At 40.7% G+C, this 22,247-nt stretch overlaps 1 protein-coding gene across 39 annotated transcripts in view; it reads right to left on the minus strand.

Annotated features, from left to right (window-relative positions):
• MCCC1 (methylcrotonyl-CoA carboxylase subunit 1) overlaps positions 1 to 22,247 on the minus strand; it is an 82,198-nt gene that overhangs the window by 7,492 nt on the left and 52,459 nt on the right. For 24 of the 39 annotated variants that reach the window (XM_077991739.1, XM_077991737.1, XM_077991715.1 and 21 more), the window contains 6 exons: positions 21,720 to 21,847; positions 17,874 to 18,057; positions 15,346 to 15,455; positions 13,536 to 13,752; positions 10,424 to 10,510; positions 2,142 to 2,191 (listed from right to left, as the gene is read on the minus strand). In XM_077991739.1, the coding sequence (XP_077847865.1) occupies positions 2,142 to 2,191; positions 10,424 to 10,510; positions 13,536 to 13,752; positions 15,346 to 15,455; positions 17,874 to 18,057; positions 21,720 to 21,847 (776 nt within the window). The remainder of the gene's footprint in view (positions 1 to 2,141; positions 2,192 to 10,423; positions 10,511 to 13,535; positions 13,753 to 15,345; positions 15,456 to 17,873; positions 18,058 to 21,719; positions 21,848 to 22,247) is intronic. The other 15 variants (XM_077991716.1, XM_077991728.1, XM_077991706.1 and 12 more) reach the window with 3 other exon arrangements.

A 22,247-nucleotide genomic window follows, 5' to 3' on the forward strand; every position in this document is an offset into this window, starting at 1 on the left:
GCCTCCCAAAGTGCTGGGATTACAGGCTTGAGCCACCACGCCCGGCCTCATATCACTGACAAATCTATTCTGCAGGATTTGACATCTCTTAGCTCATATTAAAAATGAGTTATTCTATTTCCTGAAGTTGTACCTTACTATAGGAATTTGATTGAATTCCCACTTTTTAAAAACCATTTAAGCATTCCATTTTGCCAATGTAATGGTCTTCTTCTAATTGAGGATTACCATGAACTTTACACTAGAGGTTCTCAAAATATGACCTGTGTGTTCCTTGGGGTCCCTAATACCCTTTTAGGGCATCCACAAATCATAACAAGACTAAGAAGGCCAGGTGTGATGGCTCATGCCCATAATCCCAGCACTTTGGGAGGCGGAGGTGGGCGGATCACCTGAGAGGTTGGGAGTTTGAGACCAGCCTGACCAATATGGTGAAACCCTGTCTCTACTGAAAACACAAAACTAGCCAGGCATGGTGGCGCATGCCTGTTATCCCAGTTACTTGGGAGGCTGAGGCAGGAGAATCACTTGAACCCGGGAGGCAGGGGTGGTGGTGAGCTGAGATCACGCCATTGCACTCCAGCCTGGGCAACAAGAGCATAACTCCATCTCCAAAAAAAAAAAAAAAAAAAGATTAAGGTATTGTTTTTTATAACCTCATTCTCTCATAAGTACACAACGGAATTTTCGAGAGGCTACTGAACGTGTGATAATGTTATCACTGTGATGGCTAATGGAATGTGTACTTGTGATTAGGTTTTAAATTTTTTTCGATTTATCCTACAACTCAACAACAACGATAAAACAACCAGATTAAGAAATTGGCAGAGGACTCGAATACAGATTTTTCTAACAAGATATACAAATGGCCAATAAGTACATGAAAAGATGCTCAACATCATTAGTCATTATGGAAATGCAAGTCAAAGTCACGGTGAGATACTACTACCTCACACTCATTAGTATTGCTATTATAAAACAAAAAAATAAAACCCCAGAAAATAATAAATAGTGGCAAGGATGTGAAAAGACTGGAGCCACTGTGTACTGTTGATGGGACTGCAAACCGCTGCAGCTGCGATGGAAAACACTATGGTGGTTTCTCAAAGAATCAGAATCACCATATGATCTAGCAATTCCACTACTGGATATATACCCAAAAGGACAAAAAACAGAGTCTTAAAGAAGTATTTGTACACCCCTGTTCATAGCAGCATTATTCACAATAGCCAAAAGCTAGAAACAACCTGAATGTTCATTAATGGCTGAATGGATAATGAATATGTGGTATATACATACAACAGAGTATTTTTCAGCCTTAAAACAAAACAAAACAAAACAAAACAAAAAAACAGGAAATTCTCACATATGCTACACCATGGAAGAACCTTGAAGATACTGTACCAAGTGAAATAAGCCAGTTACAAAAGGACAAATACCACATTATTCCGCTTTTATCAGGTACCTAGAATAGTCAAATTCATAGAGACAGAGAGTAGAATCGTGGTTCTCAGGGGATGGGGGAAGAAGGAATGGAGTGTAACTGTTTAATCAGTGAGTACAGAATTCTAGTTTCACAAGAAGAAAGAAGTTCTGGAGATGGATGGTTGTGATGGTTACATAACAACTTGAATGCACTGAATGCAAATAGTTAAAATGGTAAATTCTATATTATGTGTATTTCACCACAATTAAAAACTAATAATAAATTAGTTCTTCTCAGTTAAATTGTCTAAATGGTAAATATCAAGAGATATAATTAACACAAACAAAAGTGCTCTGGTGGGTATTTTAAAGAGTGTACAGGGTTCCTGAGACAAAAAATTTGAGAGAACTGCTGCTTTTGATGTAAATACATGCACATACTTTAGGGGCTTGTGAATGTCTGATTCAAGCTTTTACTTTTTGCCAAGTTTTTATTCTTAAAGGAATAACAGCCCAACTGAGTAAACAATCAGTTAGAAACTGTATGGGGGTAATTTCCCCAAATTGGGTCTGAAATAAAAGCATAAGTTATTCTCGTAACTACAGTCATAATAGTCAAAGGCTTAAGAGAAACCAGAGAGTGAAAAAATACCCTATTCAGTATAAAAGAGGTCAGATTCAGCTCTGCACTGTAGAACAAAACCAATAAGGCTTACCTGCATGCTATAAGACCCATCATGGTTATACGTTACAGCTATGGCTACATCTTTACGGAAAAAGGGAAAAAAATGAAGAAAAATTAGAAAACATTCATTTATTTAATAACTGAGATATAACGAATCTTATGCTCAACCTGAAGACAACCAACTATTCAAAGGAAAGTCAACATCTTTGAACTTCTTGGAAATATTTTGTTAGAAAAGCATCTGTCAAATTAGTACCAATAAAGATGAATTTCAAACTTTTCTTTTTTAAAATGGAATTTCAGGGGTTTTATTTTCATTTTTATTTATTTTTTAAGACAGAGTCTCACTCTGGCTGGAGTGCAGTGGTGTAATCACGGCTCACTGCAGCCTTAATCTCCTGGGGTCAGGTGATCCCCTCACCTCAGCCTCCCAAGTAGCTGGGACTACAGGCGTGCCACTATGCCTGGCTAATTTTTTGATTTTTTTTAGAGATGAGGTTTCACCATGTTGCCCAGGCTGGTCTTGAACTCCTGGACTCAAGTGATCCATCTGCCTGGGCCTCCCAAAGTGCTGGAATTACAGGCATGAGTCACCACATCCAGCCTTGAGTTTTAGATATTTTAAGGCTGTCAAATATTTTACGTATTTTTCCCTCAACAAAAAGGCTACAGTATTATAATTTTAAAAATGCAGGCCGGGTGTGGTGGCTCACGCCTGTAATCCCAGCACTTTGGGAGGCCGAGGCAGGGGGATCACGAGATCAGGTATTTAAGACCAGCCTGACCAACATGGTGAAACCCCGTCTCTACTAAAAATACAAAAATGAGCCAGGCATGGTGGCACGCGCCTGTAATCCCAGCTACTCAGGAGGCTGAGGCAGGAGAATAGCTTGAACCCGCAAGGCGGAGGTTGCAGTAATCCAAGATCGCACCACTGCACTCCAGCCTGGGCGACAGAGCAAGACTCCATCTCAAGAAAAAAAAAAAAAAAAAAAGCAATGAATTGGTAAAGAGAAGTTTTTGGTTGAGAATGGCATCTGCCACCTGATCACCTCTGTCATCTTGACTCACTAAATCTCTGAGCCTTGATTTTTCTGAGTCATTAAATGGGTATAAAATGTAATAATTATTAAATAAATGTGAAAATGCTTTATAAATGGTAAGACTATACACACCTAATAAATTATTCATGTTACAGGCCCATCTCACTTTATTGCACTCTGCAGACATTATGTTTTTTACATACTGAGTTTGTGGCAACACCATGTCAAGCATATTTTTCCATCAGCATGTGTTCACCTTGTGTCTCTAGATCACATTCTTGTAATTCTTACAATATTTAAAACTTTTAAATTATTATATCTGTTATGGTGATCTGTGATCTCTGATATTACTACTATATAATAGTTTTACGGTGCCTCAATCTGTGCCCATGTAAGATAAAGAACTTCCTCAATCAACATTGTGTGTATTCTTACTGCTCCATTGACCAGCCATTCCCCTGTCTCTCTCCCTCTCTATGGGTCTCCCTATTCCCCGAGACACTACAATATTGAAATTAGACTAATTAGTAACCCTACAATGGCCTATAAGTGGTCAAATGAAGAGTTACATGTCTCTCACTTTAAATCAAAAGCTAGAAGTGATTAAGCTTAGCAAGGAAAGAATGTCAAAAGCTGAGATAAGCCAAAAGTTAGGCTTCTGATGCCAAACCACCAAGTTGTGAATGCAAAGAAAAGTTCTTGAAGGAAGTTAAAAGTGCTACTCCAGTGAACACATGAATGATAAAAAGGTGAAACAGCTGGGCTGGGAGCAGTGACTCATGCCTATAATCCCAGTGCTTTGGGAGGCCAAAGCAGGACTGCTTGAGCCTGGGAGTTTGAGACCACCCTAGGAAACATAGCAAGACCCCATCTCTAAAATAATAATAATGATAATAATAAATAGTGTGAAACAGCCTTGTTGCTGATATGGAGAAAGTTTTAGTGGTCTGGATAGAAGATCAAACCAGCCACAACATTCCCTTAAGCCAAAGTCAATCCAGAGCAAGGCCCTAACTCTCTTCAATTCAATTAAGGCCAAGAGAAGTGAGGAAGCTGCAGAAAAAATACTTGAAGCTAGCAGAGGCTGGTTCATGAGGTTCAAGATAAAGCAGAAAGTGCTGATGGAGGAGCTGCAGCAAGTTATCCAGGAGATCTAGCTAAGATAATTGATAAATGTGGCTACAAAAAACAATAGACTTTTAATGGAGACAAAACAGTCTTCTATTGGAAGAAGATGTCATCTAGGACTTTCATAGCTGGAGAGGAGAAGTCAATACCTGGTTTCAAAGCTTCAAAGGACAGGCTGACTCTCTTGCTAGGGGTTAATGCAGCCAGTGACTTTAAGTTGAATTAAATGCTCATTTACCATTCTGAAAATCGTAGGGCCTTTAGGAATGATGCTAAATCAACCTATGCCCTATAAATGGAACAACAAAGCCTGGATGACAGCACTTCTGTTTACATCATGGTTTACTGAATATTTTAAGCCCACTGTTGAGACCTACTCAATAGTGCTCAGATAAAAAAGATTCCTTTCAAAATATTATCACTCAGTGACAATGCACATAGTCACCACCCAACAGCTCTGATGGAGATATACAAGGAGATTAATGCTTTCATGCCTGCTAACACAACATCCTTTTTGCAGCCCATGGATCAAGGAGTAATTTCAACTTTCAAGTCTTGTTAAGAAATATATTTTGTAAGGCAATAGCTGCCATAGATTGTGAGTCTTCTGACGGATCTGGTCAAAGTAAATTGAAAACCTTCTAGATGCCATTAAGAACATTTGTGATTCATGGCAGGAGGTTGGATTATCAACATTAACAAGAGTTTGGAAGACGTTAATGACTCATGGATGACTTTCAGGGGTTTGAAACTTTAGTGGAGGAAGTAACTGCAGATGTGGTAGAAATAGCAAGGGACCTAGGATTAGAAGTGGAGCCTGAAGTTGTGACCGAATTGCTACATCTCAACAGTACTGCATGCTGCAGAGAAATCTTCATGAAAGGAAGTCACCTGAAGCAGCAAACCTCCTTGGTGTCTTATTTTACAAAATCTACTACAGTCACCCCAAACTTCAGCAACCACCACTCTAAATCAATCACAGTAATCAACACTAAGGCAAGAGCCTTCGCCAGCAACAAGATTACAACTCACTGGAGGCTTAGATAATCATTAGTATTTTTTTTAGCCATAAAGCATTTCTTAATTAAGGTATATACATTTTTTTTAGACATAATGTTATTGGCACACAATAAACTAAAGTATAATATAAACATAACTTTTATATGCATGAGGAAACCAAAAACTTTGACTCACTTTATTGCAGTGGTCTGGAACCAAACCTGCAATAACTCCAGAGTATGCCTAGATTACATGAGTATGGAACTGGTTGACTATCCGAGGAGATGAAAATCTAAAGTTTTGTGGAGTAGAGTATATAGATCAAAATCAATTTGTCTGCTTCTGATACTTCAGTACTCATTTTGATGCTGCCAGCTCACATCTGTTTCCAGCCCCGACGTTTCTTCTCTAGGTGACCTCTGATTATTATTATCATTACCAGCTGGATGCTCCACTGACAACTTAAGATGAACACGGCGGGGCCAACCAATCTTCTCCCTCTACCTTCTTCTCCTCCAGACCTGTGAGCTCCCTGACTGGCACCCCGATGCTCCTTGTCATCCAGGCTTAAAACCTGTCATCCTTGCCTCCTCCTCCTTTGTTTTCCACATGCAACATCCTTGCCTCATCCTCTTTGCTTTCCACATGCAACAGTCTCCACTGCTGGGTTCTGTGAAACACGGCCTCTAGTAGCAAAGTAAGAATAGCTTGCAAGTCTTGAATACTTAAAATAGTTGGTCATTCTCACTGAGGTCACTGGAAGTTGCTTCTGCTTTAGACTCATAAATGCTTCTGGCATCTTATTTTTTTCCTTTTTAAAAATTTTCATTTTATAAATAGGGACAGTTACTACAATGCTGCCAAATTCTTCCCTGTCCTATGCATCTCTTCCTTCCATTCCTACTGCTCTACCCTGCCTCGGGCCCCACTGCTTCAGGCCTGGCTGAATCTGAGGAGGTCCTCTGGGGTCTTCCTGCTTCTCATCTCAACACTCAGAGCTGATGTCCTGACCCCATTCCAAATACTTCGCCTGATATTGGAGGCCCCAACCTCTCAGTCTTATTTCCTACCATTCTCCTCCATGGACGGCCTGATGCTCCACCCAAATGGGAAAGTGGGACAATTAACATTCCCTAGGCCGTGCACGGTGGCTCACACCTGTAATCCCAGTACTTTGGGAGGCCGAGGTGGGAGGATCGCCTGAGGTCAGGAATTGGAGACCAGCCTGGCCAACATGGTGAAACCCCATCTCTACTAAAAACACAAATATTAGCTGGGCATGGTGGCACTCACCTATAGTCCCAGCTACTTGGGAGACTAAGGCAGGAGAATCGCTTGAACGCGGGAGGCAGAGATTGCAGTAAGCTGAGATCACACCACTGCACTCCTGCCTGGGCGACAGAGCGGGCCTCTGTCTCAGAAAAAAAACCCCAAAAAACCACACACACACAAAAACATTCCCCATGTATGCGCCCAGCTTTCCCTGCACTGTGGCTCTATGCTCACACTTCTCTTTCACTACGCTGCTGGTGCCCTGCCACAGCACAGAAACCTCACTGCCCATTCACATCAGGCTCACTGTCCTTGGGAAGAGTCAGCCTGGGCAGAGTAAATTCTCCCTCCTCTGAACATTTAGCCTTCTGCATACAAAACACCCACTATGATTCTCCTCTCATCCTGGTTTATAAAGAGTGATTTTCCTCTCTATCAGTTGTTTCAGAAAAATTATCAAAATTAAAATGTTCACAAAAGCCAAATACTAAAGTACAAGAACTCCAGGGCCCACATTCTTGACCACTATGCTCTCCATCTTCTCAACATACACACTTCCAAATGGCAAATTCCTTAACAGAAAAAAAGCAGGGACAAAGACATTTCCTTCTCTTCTCCACATCACTTGGCATATCTATTTTATCAAAAACTTTGTACTGAATGTATGAATGAATAAAACTTCTCCACCCTGTATCACGTTGACAGGCTTTAACTCTTCTTATCACAAAGTGCCTCCAATTACACCACAGCCATTTTCTTTGAATTTATAAAATATGACATGTATTTAACTGGCACGAATGCCAACAGATCACAGTAAAGACACTACCAAAAAAAATCCTACCCTAGGTATCTCTTGTCACCTACAAGAGAACCTTAAACATCCTCTTATACATTTAATAAGGTATGCAAGTGTGGCACTTGCAGTATTCGGTCAGCACATGGATCCTGGAGTGTGGGTTCAAATCCCAACTCCACCAATTACTTTTGGTGTAACTTTTTGGAAAATTACTCATTTCTCTGAGCCTTGACGTTGGCTTAGAGAGATTAGTAATTTATAAAGTTCACACTAATAATAACACCAATCTCATTGGCCAGTTCTGAAAATGCAAATGAAATAATCTTTGGAAAGTGTTTAATACAGTAACTGACATATACCAAATACTCAATAAATTTTAGACATTATTATCATTGAGGTTGGGCAGGGTTCTGTGAAACATGGCCTCTAGTAGCAAAGTAAGAATAGCTTGCAAGCCTTGAATACTTAAAATAGTTGGTCATTCTCACTGAGTTCACTAGAAGATGCTTCTGCTTTTGACTCATAAATGCTTCTGGTATCTTTTTGTTGTTGTTGTTGTTGTTTTTTGAGATGGAGTCCTGCTCTTCTGGTATCTTTTTTTTCCCCCCTTTTTAAAAATTTTTATTTTATAAATAGGGGCAGGATCTCACTATGTCACCTAGGCTGATCTCGAACTCCTGCCCTCAAGCAATCCTCCCACCTTGGCCTCCCAAAGTGCTGAGATTACAGGTGTGAGCCACTGTGGCCAGCCTGGTCTCTTAAGCTTCCTATTTCATGCATTCCATTTAATTGTGGTCATGGCTTATTAGCATTTTTTTTGAGACTTAGCAATATAACATTTTCTGAAAGCTGTTACATATAGACTTGGATTATTTTCATAGAATATTGCCAAAAGGATATAGTGAACAGCAATCATGTTGGCTTTTCAATTATGTACTCATTTTTTAATGAAAACATTTTTTAATTCCAAAAAACACAGCATACTTCCAATCAGTGCTTGCTGCTTTAGTGAAGAGCCATGCCAAATAACACAGTTGGCTTATATGAATTACAATCACACATGCAATTCTTCTGTTTAATTCAGGTTGAAGAAGCCAGTGAAACTTTACCACTTTTGATACTTGTATTTAGCATATAGGAGTCTAGAGTAAGATACTTCCAGATTTGGGGGGCTGTATTTCTTAGGATGAAATGAGCATAAATGGATGGGTTAACCATTTGCAGAATGCTACTATATAAAGGATGTTTGCAAATTTTCATTATAAAGGCTTGACAATATGCCCAAGGCACTTAAGGTAATGACCATCTAGGCTCAGAATTGAAAAATAACTGAAGAGCTATAACCCAATAAACTTGTGTGAACAAAATATTTGTTACTGGCCGGGCACGGTGGCTCATGCCTGTAATCTCAGCACTTTGGGAGGCTGAGGTGGGCGGATCACGAGGTCAAGAGATAGAGACCATCCTGGCTAACACAGTGAAACCCCGTATCTACTAAAAATACAAAAAATTAGCCGGGCGTGGTGGTGGGCACCTGTAGTCCCAGCTACTCTGGAGGCTGAGGCAGGAGAATGGTGTGAACCCGGGGGGCGGAGCTTGCAGTGAGCCGACATTGTGCCACTGCACTCCAGCCTGGGCAACAGAGACTCTGTGTCAAAAAACAAAACAAAAAAATTGTTACTGAGTTAGTGTCTTCATAGAGGTGAAGTGAAAAAGATTTTCCTCTGTCCAAGGAAGAGGATTCTGTCATCAGCTGACAAAAGTATTCTGCCCTACCTGGGAGGCATATTTTTATAACAGAACTGTCACAGTTCAATGACATCTCACATTCAAGGTTAGCCAGGACTCTGAGCTCTGACTCCACCCATTGGGCTTCCCACACAAACTGTCTTACAGCAGAAGGGATACAGTGACCAGCTATAGAATTCTGGTCCTGCTGCTACACTGCTCCAGCCAGAAGTTTATAAACTTCCTTCTGGCTTAAGCATCAGCCTCTTTCGACTTCAGTTAAAGAAAGTCAGTCCCTAAGTTGAGTCAACTCAAATTAGTTGACAATCAAAAATCAATTTTCTATTGGAAAACTGGTGGAAATAGCCTAAGAGTCAATGTCACAAAGAGTGGGTGTGAATCCTAGCTCGGCCACTCACTAGCCTTGACAAAATTACTTCACTTCTGTGCCTTATCATCCATGCTTTCATCATCCATACATGGGTATAACAGTGACTCCCCCTCATTTATGTTGTGAAGATAAAAACTTACATGAGATAAGGCACTTAATAAATTATAGCTCTGCAGTGACCCACTTCCACTTGAACCCCTGAAACACTGCCTGGGCAGTGGGTAATCGTCCCTCTCTGACATAGTTTTGAAAACTGTTTTTCTTTTTTTTTTTGTGATGGAGTCTCGCTCTTTCGCCCAGGCTGGAGTGCAGTGGTGTTATCTCAGCTCATTGCAAGCTCCGCCTCCCTGGTTCACGCCATTCTCCTGCCTCAGCCTCCTGAGTAGCTGGGACTACAGGCACCCGCCACTACGCCCCACTAATCTTTTGTATTTTTAGTAGAGACAGGGTTTCACCATGTTAGCCAGGATGGTCTCAATCTCCTGACCTCGTGATCTGCCTGCCTCAGCCTCCCAAAGTGCTGGGACCAGAGGCGTGAGCCACCGCGCCCAGCTGAAAACTGTTTTTCTTATTTAAAAGTAATACACTCTCGCTGCAGAAGAATTGCAAAGCAAGAAAAAAAGTACAAAGGATTAGGGAAAAAGAGGTGGTTTTTTTTTTTTGCATATTTCTAACATTCTGGCATATTTCATTTCAGCTGTTTTGCTACGTTTATTTTATGACATATTTTTAGAATATTTACAAAATATTTAAAAAGTGCAAAGAAGAAAGGCAAATACGATCAACTCTACTACCCAGAGCCAATCAATTCTATTATTTTGGCATATTTCCTTCCAATGTTTAGCCTAGGCATTTAAAAAACGTAACTGATCATGACCAGGCTGGAATCCTCTTTTTCAGACTAATGTGATACATTTGTATGACTCACATTTCTCTTTTAATGAAACATTACTTACTGTTTTTACCATCTTTAAGAGTCATGTTTCTGGTATAAGAGATATTCAGTCTTCTTCCACTGCTAGATGAAAATGGAGAGAATTGATCTAGAAAAAATTTAAAATTCAGTAACAAATTTATGAGCATCAAGCCTATGAAATTTACACCTTACAAAAGAAAACATAAAACGCAAGTCCTGGTCAGGCACGGTGGCTCACACCTGTAATTCCACCACTTTGGGAGGCCAAGGCAGGGAGATCATGAGGTCAGGAGATCGAGACCATCCTGGTTAACACAGTGAAACCCTGTCTCTACTAAAAATACAAAAAAATTAGCCGGGCATGGTGGTGGGCGCCTATAGTCCCAGCTCCCTGGGAGGTTGAGGCAAGAGAATGGCGTGAACCTGGGAGGCGGAGCTTGCAGTGAGCCAAGATTGTGCCACCATACTGGGTGACAGGGCGAGACTCCATCTCAAAAAAAAAAAAAAGAAAAAAAGAAAAAAAAACATGCAAGTCCTAAACTGGCAGCTCAGATGTGCTGTTTTTGTTCTTCTTGTTGTTTTAAGTTTAAAGGGATACTTTTGTTTACATCTTATGAAATTTCATATGAAAAATTCTAGCTTCTACTGAAGAATCTGACTATTTGCAACCTAAACTCTAATCCTACAGTGGCATAAACGTACCATGGTCACCCCCTTTTGATGGGGCAAATTCATTCCAGGTCACTAAAGTCTCTACTGCTCACTATTTTTCTTTCACCTGGCCTCTTTTACTCTTTTATGTTGTTGGCTCAGCCCTTATAGCCTTTTTTTTTTTTCTTTTTGAGACGAGTCTCATTCTGTTGCCCAGGCTGGAGAGCAGTGGCATGATCTCAGCTCACTGCAACCTCCACCTCCTGGGTTCAAGTGATTCTCCTGCCTCAGCCTCCTGAGTAGCTGGGATTACAGGTGCATGCCACCATAGCCGGTTAATTTTGTATTTTTAGTGGAGACGGGGTTTCACCATGTTGGCCAGGCTGACTTAAGGTCAAACTCCTGACCTTAAGTGATCCACCTGCCCTGGGCCTCCCAAAGTGTTGGGATTACAGGCGTGAGCCACCGTGCCTGGCCCCTTATGGGCATTTGGGTGTATATCCTCTATTGGACAATATCCAGGTGCTTCAGCATAGCTAAGCTGATGCAATTTATTCTGAACCTCATATCTGTACCAATTATAAACTTTTAAAAGGAAGGTCACAGTAAGAGAACACTCCATTCTAAAAATGTTAAGTTCAGGCTCAGGAATACCACATGGGACATATTTAGATGCATTTTCATTCAATGTAAAAGGATAAAATGAGGATAGAGCACAAATCTTCTAAAGATGTAGTTTTCAGCACTTAAAACATGTTACATTTTAAGCTTTCAAAATAGCTATCTTGAATGAATCTAAATGATATAGAAATTAAAGATTCTAATGATAGAATCATATAATAATATAGGTTCAGTATCACTTATCCAAAATGCTTGGGACCAGAAGTGTTTTGAATTTCAGATTTTTTTTTTTTGGATTATTTGCATTATATTTAACTGGCTTAGCATCCCTGATCCAAATATCTGGAATCTGAAATGTTCCAATGAGCATTTCCTTTGAGCATCATGTTAGCGCTGAAAAAGCTTCCGATTCTGGAGCATTTTGGATTTGGGGATTTGGGATGCTCAAACTGTATAGGGTAATACAGTAATTACCAATAAAAGAGAAAAATAGATGAGATTTTTAAAAATTCTGTTTGCTCTGAAGGTCAGAGCTAGCCTGAAATGCAAAAAGTATGTGAGAGCTGAGATTCTGTATCAATTTAAAGGGCAGAATTTTTTTTTTTAATACTTTAAGTTCTAGGGTACATGTGCACAACGTGCAGGTTTGTTACATATGTATACATGTGCCATGTTGGTGTGCTGCACCCATTAACTTGTCATTTACATTAGGCATTTCTCCTAATGCTATCTCTTCCCCTTCCCCTTCCCCCAACCCCACAACAGGCCCTGGTGTGTGATGTTCCCCACCCTGTGTCCAAGTGTTCTCATTGTTCAATTCCCACCTATGAGTGAGAACATGCGGTGTTTGGTTTAAGGGCAGAACTTTCTAATGGAGAACTGACTGAAAGTATCAACTACCCGATGAAGTAATGAACTTTCAGTTTCCCAAGGTGTTAGGAAGAAGTTGGGCAACAGCTTAGTGGGTGTGCTGGGGTAGGGATGCAATGCATGTGTGTGGTAGCCAGGACGAACCCCTGTTATGGCCCTTCCTACGCTTGGATACTATGACACTATGAAGTCTCTAGGTAGACATCCAATCACAGGATGGAAAAAGAGGAAGAAGTAATTCGACAATAAGTCATGGGTAACCCAAGGGAATCTAAGTCTCTGGTGTTCTGTCTTGAGACTCTGGGACAAAGGGAGTTCCTGCAGGTACAAAGGACATAACAAAGTAGGGCCATGAGGAGTGGTGAACAAAAGAAGTGGTAAGAAATTAGCATAGGATGTGGGGAAAACAAGTGCTTGACTGAAAAGAGATCCATTTCTTTCTTTTTTTTTTTTTTTTTGAGATGGAGTCTTGCCCTCTTGCTCAGGCTGGCGTGATCTCGGTTCACTGCAACCTCCGCCTCCTGGGTTCAAGCGATTCTCTTGCCTCAGTCTCCCAAGTAGCTGGGACTACAGGTGTGTGCCACCACGCCCGGCTTATTTTTTGTATTTTTAGTAGAGATGGGGTTTCACTGTGTTAGCCAGGATGGTCTTGATCTCCTGACATCATGATCCACCTGCCCTGGCCTCCCAAAGTGCTGGGATTACAGACGTAAGCCACCGTGCTCACGTCTGTAAAATAAGAGATCCATTTCTACAATGTTAGGTGATTAGTTACACTCCAGTTAACGGGTTAAATAGTGTTTATGGGTGCATCCATGGCAAGTGAAGAGCTTTGCTTCATACTAAAAAACATGTCTGCAAACTTCATACTACAAAAGAAAGAATGCAAAGAATGATGTCAGTCACTGAGAGGAGAAAAGAGAGGCAAGGGTGCCATACAGAAAGAAAAGCATGTTCAGTGATGATTTGCAAAACTTGACAAGCAGAGGAAAGAGAAAAGCCATCCGTACCATGTGCCTGAAGAGTAAAAGCGTCGGTCATGGCTTTCTCCTTGAGGATGAGACCCAGGGCTGCCTGGCATAAAGACTCTTTGGCTGCAGCCTTCCGACTAAGCAACAATTCTTTGTGGTGTTGAGGGATGAAATCAGTGTGCACGTTCCCAGCTTCAAACTCTGGGTGGCCAGACAGATTGAGTAAGAAGTCAATGTTGGTGTGCAGTCCAATAATCTAGGAAGAGAATAAAGCCCCAGTTCCTCCTGAGTGGGAAAAACAGTATGTTCAGAAAACCATCTGCTCTTTTTATCTAAGCATTTTCTACTGTGAACAACTCTTACGAAAAATAAAAAACCTACTAAGGTACCATGTGGCAACAGGACAACTCTCAGGAAAAAAAACCACAAAAAACCATCTCACTATCACTATGTCCATCCACTATTACTATATCCATCTGGACTTGACACTCAAAATTACATTTTAATATGACAAAGAGGATACTGGAAATACCGAGGCACTTACTTGACTCAGGTTAGGAACATAATAAATGTTAAGAAACATAAATGAAATTCATTTGCAAGGTATTGAAGACTTGCTGCTCAGAACGCTTCCACAGAATAGGAAGACTGCAAACAGCAAGCTGGATTGCTATACTGAGGAGAGGATAGGATTAAATGACCTCAAAAGAGCTTCCTTCCAACAATAAAATCCAAATTTTATATACTGATACAAAAATTTTAAAAGGTATAAAATTAACCCAAATACACCAATAAATGGGATCAAAAGTAAAACCAGCTATCTGAGCTTTGGGTTCATTCATTCACTCATCCATTCCTTCATTCATTTAACAGCCATTTCCTGAGCATCTCTTAAGTGACAGGCTCTGATCCAGGCACTGGGGATAGAGTGAGGAACAAAAGGTATGAAGTCCCTGCCTTCACAGTCTCTGCTGACATTCTAGGGCAACAAGTAACAATATCTGTAAACAGGTATTGAATATAATGTCACATGCTATGAAGAAAATGAAGGCTGGCTACAAGGATAAAGAATAACAAAAGGTCATACTTTAAATGCGGCAGCCTGGGAAAGGGTTCAGAGCAGGAGAGCGGGGTAGTCAGGAGGGAGCCCTGCAATCATGTAGGGGAAGAACATTCTGGAAGATTGGACAGGAATGCATGGCTGCATGCTGAGTGAGTCTCAGAAGCGGCAAGGCAGCCAGTGTGGTTGAAGCCACAGAAACCAGAGCTTTGATCAATTATTAACACAAAACAAGTTGAATAACTGGGTGAATAAATCCTTCTATGGGCCAAATCAATGTGATATGGGACTTTCTGCACCAAGGAAATTAATGTTCTACAGAAAAATAACAAACTCTATTAAAGGGATGAAACTGAACATAATTATTTTACTTTAGAGAAAGTAAACCCAGACTGCAGGCATACTGGGTAGCGAAAACAACATTCAGGAAAACATCTGCTTTTATTTCCTAAGTATTTTCTACTGTGGACAGCTCTTAGGAAAAATAAAAAACCTACTAAGGTACCATGTATAGCTGGATTTATCTACAGAGTGAATAGGATTTCACCGAAACATAGCACTGACACTAACAATTTTATTTCTGCAATCTTTCTTTTGTAACTGAAATGAAGAAGTCCTCAAACCCTGCTCTGGCCCTTGCAAAATTCTCCCATATGAAACTATTTTGTTTGGGCAATTGATGGAAATAGAGAATACGCTGACAAGACCAAGGCCTTGCCAAAGACAAAGGCTGAACTCTGGTGCTGAGCAAACACATCAAGGTCACTGGCACGGTCTCAGATCACTCACATTGTACTGACGAAGGCTGTACCTCAGTTTTGTCAATGCTGCCTGGCGATCTGCAGCCCACACGACCAGCTTTGCAATCATGGGGTCGTAATGCACGGAAACTTCATCTCCTGAAATTGAAAACCACGATAACCTCTTCAAGTCAAAACATAAAGGAATAAAATACAACAAGCAAGACGTTTTGTTACGTACATTTCACGCTTAATCCTCATAAACCCCTGCATGATAAATAACATCGACACAAATTTATTCATAAGGACCCTGAGGTTCAGAGGGCTTTGAAAACTTGCCAGGTGTAACAAGGGTGGGTCACCCAATAGCACCAGGCCCTAATGTGGTGATTCAATGGCACACAAGCTGGCTTTCCCTCTCCTATCTTCTTCTGAAGCTTCTTTTCCCTTTTCATTTTCAAAGTCAACACAATCTTCCTCCACCCTCTCACATTCCCCTTATTTCTGCCCTTAGCATTCCCCACCCTCCACTCCTTCAGTTTCCACACCAGTCAAGCAAGTTTAATAATTCCTCTGTCCTGCAGGGTTGCTGGGAGGAGTGATAATAAAGTGACAGGTGCCATACCTGGCAAAGCTGATAAACCAATGGCAGCTATCATCACTAGGATGGTTACAGTCCTAGAGAACAAGAATCTGAACCAGGGCGCATTCCACTAGTTAGAAATGGTTCAAGTAGAAAGGATGTAGCGTGTTGTAAAGAATGTTGTTGTAGGGTCTTTCCATGATTTTGGCAGGTCACTTGACCTCTTTGAACCCCAGAGTCCTCACTGGTAAGATTAGATGCCTACAGGTGGCTCACGCCAGTACTCCCAAGACATTGGGAGGCCAAGGTGGGCAGATCACAAGGTCAGGAGTTTGAGACCAGTCTGGCCAACATAGTGAAACCCCGTCTCTACTAAAAATACAAAAAATTAGCCGGGCATGGTGGTGGGTGCCTATAATTCCAGCTACTCAGGAGGCTGAGGAAGGAGAATAATTTGAACCTGGGAAGCAGAGGTTGCAGTGAGCCAAAATTGTGCCATTGCACTCCAGCCTGGTCGACAAGAGTGAAACTCTGTCTCAAAAAAAAAAAAAAAAAAAAAAGAAGGAACCAGTGGGGCAAGCAGAGTTAAGATGCTTTGCTAAGTTAAAGAGTCTACTAACTACCAAATCTTGCTGTGGCTTATCCAGAGCTCTCAAAATGCTACCAATTTATTTTTAAGAAGACCTAAATCCTCATTTTGGCTTTCAGGACACTAGGATTTGCCTTCAACCCATGTCTCCAGCCACATATTTTCTTACTATTCTTCGAACATACCTTTCTCTCTTTTCTTCACTCTTCATTATGTTGTTAAATCTACCTATCTAAATCTATTCCAGACATCCATTTAAAAACTTGTCCTGGCCAGGCACGGTGGTTCACCCCTGTAATCCCAGCACCTTGAGAGGCCGAGGCAGGCAGATCACTTGAGGCTAGGAGTTTGAGACCAGCCTAGCCAATATAGTGAAAATCTGTCTCTACTAAAAATATAAAAAACAAAAAAAAATTAGCCAGGCATGGTGGTATACACCTGTAATCCCAGCTACTCGGGAGGGTGAGGCCGAGAATCACTTAACTCAGGGAGATAAAGGTTGTAATGAGCCAAGATCACACCACTGTACTCCAGCCTGGCCACAGAGCGAGACCATCTCAAAAACAAAACAAAAACAAACAAAAAAACAAACAAAAAAATCTGTCCTGATTATATTAGTCTAGCGTGACCTCTTACCCCTGAAAATTGCTATATCCCATCACTGTATAACTTATTCCAGCAACTGAAATTAAGATGACAGGAGAGGCTCAGAGCACTGACTCTGGAGCTAGACTGTCTGGGTCTGAATCTTGGCTCCAAGGATGACCTTGGACAAGTCACTTAACTCTTCTGTGTTCCAGTTTCCTCATCTAGAAAACAGGGATGATAATAATGTCTACTCACAGGGTAGTTCTCATGGTGAAAGGAACACATGTAGAAAAATCACCTAGAGCAGTGCCTGTAAGTAGGAAGTCCTAAATAATCACTAGTTATGACCACTCTTATTAATCATATGCTGAACTGTGATAACTCTTCCACTGTTTCTTTACTGTAATTTTTTTATTATTGTTTAGCTTACACTAAGTTTATGTATTAATTCTCCAACTTATACTTTATGTACCTTGAAGGCAGTCTGCCTTGTGCATAGCAGATATCAGTCATCTTAAATCAGTTTTGTAATGAGGCAAGGTCAAAAACAGTACGCACAAAATATTTCCTGGTTAGGTTTGACCAAATACTGCTGAATTTCAAAGAAAAGGAGTTCACTGTTTAAAAATACTCGCTATTCTTTAAAAATAACAATTCCAGAGGGAAAAAGTAATGGTTACTGAGAAATCACTTAAATTCTTTATTTTAAAATATGCTAGACAGTTCCGTAAGACTTAGGGATCAGAATTTGTCCAAAAATAATAATGTACTAAAAACTTAAAAATTGAGTGAGACTTTTCATTTTCTTTGACTTTACCTTGCCGCACTCCAGTTTCAATCCTGGTGGAAGGATCTGCTCGAGGGGTAGAGAGGTGCACTAATGGGCCAGCCCCAGGCATGAAGTTATTACTAGGATCTTCTGCATATATTCTAGCTTCGAAGGCATGGCCCTGCAGAGTTATTTCTTCCTGGCTCAAAGGAATCTTCTCTCCTGCTGCAATCTGGTAACAGAATAGCGTTTCTTATGAAATCTACCATATAGCGGCTCCCAGACTTAGTAGATCAATGGTCTTGCTTTTTTTCGAGGTAAAACGTACATCTAGGTTTTGCAATGCAGCCAAATAAAAACTATTATTTTGTCTACTCATTTGAGTATTGGGCAAAACAAAAATAAATTAAAAAACAGATGCAGCTTGGCAACAGTCTATCATTTGGGCATCAGAGTTTTTAAATGGCAAAAGCAGGCAAAGTGATGGCTAACTTACTAATATAAAAATCAGTGTTTGTTCAATATAATCAAAACCAAAATTTCTTACTGGCAACATACTCTCAGTTTTCATTGAAAACATTAGCACTCAATTCCCAAATCAATTTTTTAAAAAAATAGTACATTATTAGTGTTTACGACTAGATTCACAGCCAAGCAAAAAGTGTGGCTGGCGTTGTCATCCTATGCTGTAATCTTCATCAGCAAGTGGGTGATAAAGCAAAACAGAAAGGGGAAAATTATGGTTTTTCAATTTTGTTATGCTGATGTGTACTGTATGATACCAGATTACAAACAGGGTGATCACCACAGTTTGTTGTTACTATAATTATTACTATTTTGGCTATTATGTACCAATACAACAAATCACTCTCTTCAATTAACTAGTATAAACTGGAAATGGCTATTGGAGGACACACTGCACTTTTCTCTATTTACTCTCAAGTTTTTTTCCAAGATGAGAAAATGACAACCTAAAAAAGCAATCTAGATACAGGAAAAAAGACTCTAAGTAACTTAGCATGACATTGAACTACACCGGTTAAGTATAAAACAGAGGCAAAAGTTTCATTTTTCTGAATCTGTAAATATGAAAGATCAGGATGCACGGCAGTTAAGAATGAAAGGAAACGGAACTAAGTTAAATGCCTTTATGGCAGTATATTTTGAAAATACCTCAGGTTCTGCAGCCAGATTGCCTAGGTTCAAATTTTGTCTCTATATTTACTTTGTCATGTAGACAAGTTTCTTAAGCCTTCCATGCTTCAGAGAAAAGTGTCTGGCACACAGTAAGCATTATGTTACCTATTATCATTCCATCCTTAGAATCTAGAACCAAAAATTCCATTTGACCCAGCAATCACATTACTGGGTATACACCCAAAGGATTATAAATCATTCTACTAAAAAGATGCATGCACACGTATGTTTATTGCAGCACTGTTCACAATAGACTTGGAACAAATTCTTTAATATTTTAATAAAGAATTCTGGGCCAGGCGCAGTGGCTCATGCCTGTAATCCTAGCAATTTGGGAGGCCGAGGCAGGTGGATCACCTGAGGTCAGTAGTTCAAGACCAGCGGCCAACATGGTAAAATCCCGTCTCTACTAAAAACACAAAAATTAGCTGGGCATGGTGGTGCACGCCTGTAATCCCAGCTACACGGGAGGCTGAGGCAGGAGAATCGCTTGAACCTGGGAGGTGGAGGTTGAGGTGAGCTGAGATCACGCCATTGCACTCTAGCACACTCCAGCCTGGGCAAAAAGAGCAAAACTCTGTCTCTTATGTTCACCTTGACTTGTCTTTGCCTGTCCATTTTCCTCCAAGCTTGGCATCCACTTGAGTGTCGCTGGGTCTTTGGAGATAGTGCCATTTGAGTTCTCTCAGGCTGACATTGGCTCTCTGGAACCCCTAACCTTGACATTTTCACCAGCTTTCCCTGAACACTGTTAACTATCTGTATCTGTAGCCTGAACCCGGGACACTCACATCAGTCACTGTTCAACCCTTGTTCTAGGAAGGCTTGACTACACAGGCAGGTCCTCAAGCTTGGACTCTTGACTTGTGAGCCCCTTTGTTTTACCTCTGTTTAAAGGCCAGATGCCAAATGCCTTGAACTGTATATAAACCAGGTCCAGCAGCTTCCCTGAGTTCTAGTGTCCCTCCCCAGATGATAAAAGCTGGCTTCTCTTTCCGAAGAGCCTTGACAAGCTCTTACAAAAAATAAATGTCTGTTGGTTTCCCTAATGCCCAAAAGCTTTCTCCTTCCTTAATCCTTAGAAATCTTTTTTTCTCTTATGATTTCCAAAGTCTAAACTCTCTTGATTTACTGCTTCAGAAAAATTGTCCTCCTTTTCCTTGAATTCTGGAAATATAAACACTCTTTCCAGAAGTTTCCAAAGCCATTACAGTTTTTCTTGACACTCACTAAAACTTACTAGCTTGCTGTGCCTGGTTTTCATTAGCGCCCTAGGATATACAGCCCCAGAAGAACCTTTTGGCTCAATTAAAACCACCAATCACCCCCAAGGAACCAACAAAAGGAGTATTATATTATTATTTACAGAAGTTCTGAAAAGATAAAATTATCAAAATAATCAAGACTTTAGCATCACACCATAAAAAAACAATTTAGATTCAGGATATATAAGGAACCGAGAATCCTACAGATATCAGGAATGTCTATATTACTTAACCAACTTTTTTCATGTTAAGAAAAAGAAGGCTAAAGTAAAATCTGTTGTTCTTACGAGAACAAAAACAGACTAAGCTATTATTAATATTTGAGAAGTATGTTTTGTGGAATTCTGGTTTATACCAGTGCTTCTCAAACTATCCACAGTAAAAGAACAGTTATAACCTTACGTGTTTGAAAAATACAGTAGACATGTCATAGCAATGCCAAAATGCTTTATAAGTTTCCAAACAATTACTCTGAATGAACATTTACTCATGGGCCAGCAATAGCCATAAATCCGCACTTTACTTGGATCATTCTAGACCATCTCCTTGGCTCTTCATTCCCAACTCTGCCTTAGCTCATTTCATCTTGTCTAGCATCTGCCCTGCCTCTAAAATCGAATGATGGCCTGGCCCAGAATGCTGAGGCTTTAGGTAGACCATGAGGCTTTTCCCTTGAGGTGATGTGGTTGTGAGCAAGCCTCTGTGACAGAATCTCACCTGCTGGCTGCCCATGCCTAAGGGGAAATGAATCTGAGTCCTTAATGTGCCAAAAAAAGCTACAGCATCAAATGTGGCTTCACTTTTTATGTCCCATCTTCCTGTCCTCATCACAACCACCAAGAACTGAATCCTGTCCAAAATGACACCTGCATTAGGAGGTCAGAAGGTAGTAACCTATTCTCAAGACTGTGTTGTTGCTGTTGTTGTTTTTGGATTTTGTAAATTATAGATTCAGGTGGAACACGTGAACGTTTGCTACACGGGTATTTTGCATAATGCTGGGGTTTGAGCTCCTGGTGCACCCATCATTCAAACAGTGAACATGGAACCATTTAGGTAGTTTTTCAACCCTCGCCTCCCTCCCATCAAGACTGATTATTTTTTCTTTTCTTTTATTAAGATGGAGTCTCACTCTGTCACCCAGGCTGGAATGCAGCAGTGTGATCTCGGCTCACTGCAACCTCTGCCTCCCCAGCTCAAGCGATTCTCCTGCCTCAGCCTCCTGAGTACCAGCGACTACAGGCACCTGGCACCACGCCCAGCTAATTTTTGTATTTTTAGTAGAGACAGGGTTTCACCATGTTGGCCAGGCTGGTATTGAACTTCTGACCTCAGGTGATCCACCTGCCTTGGCCTGCCAAAGTGTTGGGACTATAGGCGTGAGCCACCACACCCAGCCAAGGCTGATCTTTAATAGAAAAAATATTCGCACTCTAAGCTGCCACTCCACCAAGTCAGTTCCTGTGATCATCTCAGTAACAGGATGTTCCACTTGCAGCCTTGTATTCATCTCCATGAAATAGAAATTATGTTTCGAGTCCATAATAAACTCCACAGTCCCTAAAAGATAAAAAACAATGGTCATATTCAATAGTGTATAATCAATCAGTAGCAAACCAAAATCTCCCATGATGCATCACATCAAGTTTTACTGCTGCCTTCATTCAATGGTAACACTTTGCATTTCATGAAGAAAACATCTCACATTTGCAGCAGCATGAGTCTTAGTCAAAAATAGAGAGCTGTATGAAATTTGGCAACGAAAAGGTATATTCGGGGTTGTGAGCAAATGGTAAGCCCAAATTATGAATCCGTTTCAGCTGCTGTAACAGTGAGAACAAGGGTGGACCACATGTTACTGCCTCAGAGCACCAAGATCCTGGGAGCCTCATAGCATGACATCCCATCTCACCCTAACCCCATGGAGAAAAAGAAAACTTTTTTTCCATGATTGTGGGCT

This window comes from Macaca mulatta, chromosome 2 (assembly GCF_049350105.2).
Source record: "Macaca mulatta isolate MMU2019108-1 chromosome 2, T2T-MMU8v2.0, whole genome shotgun sequence".
Classification (NCBI taxonomy): domain Eukaryota; kingdom Metazoa; phylum Chordata; class Mammalia; order Primates; family Cercopithecidae; genus Macaca; species Macaca mulatta.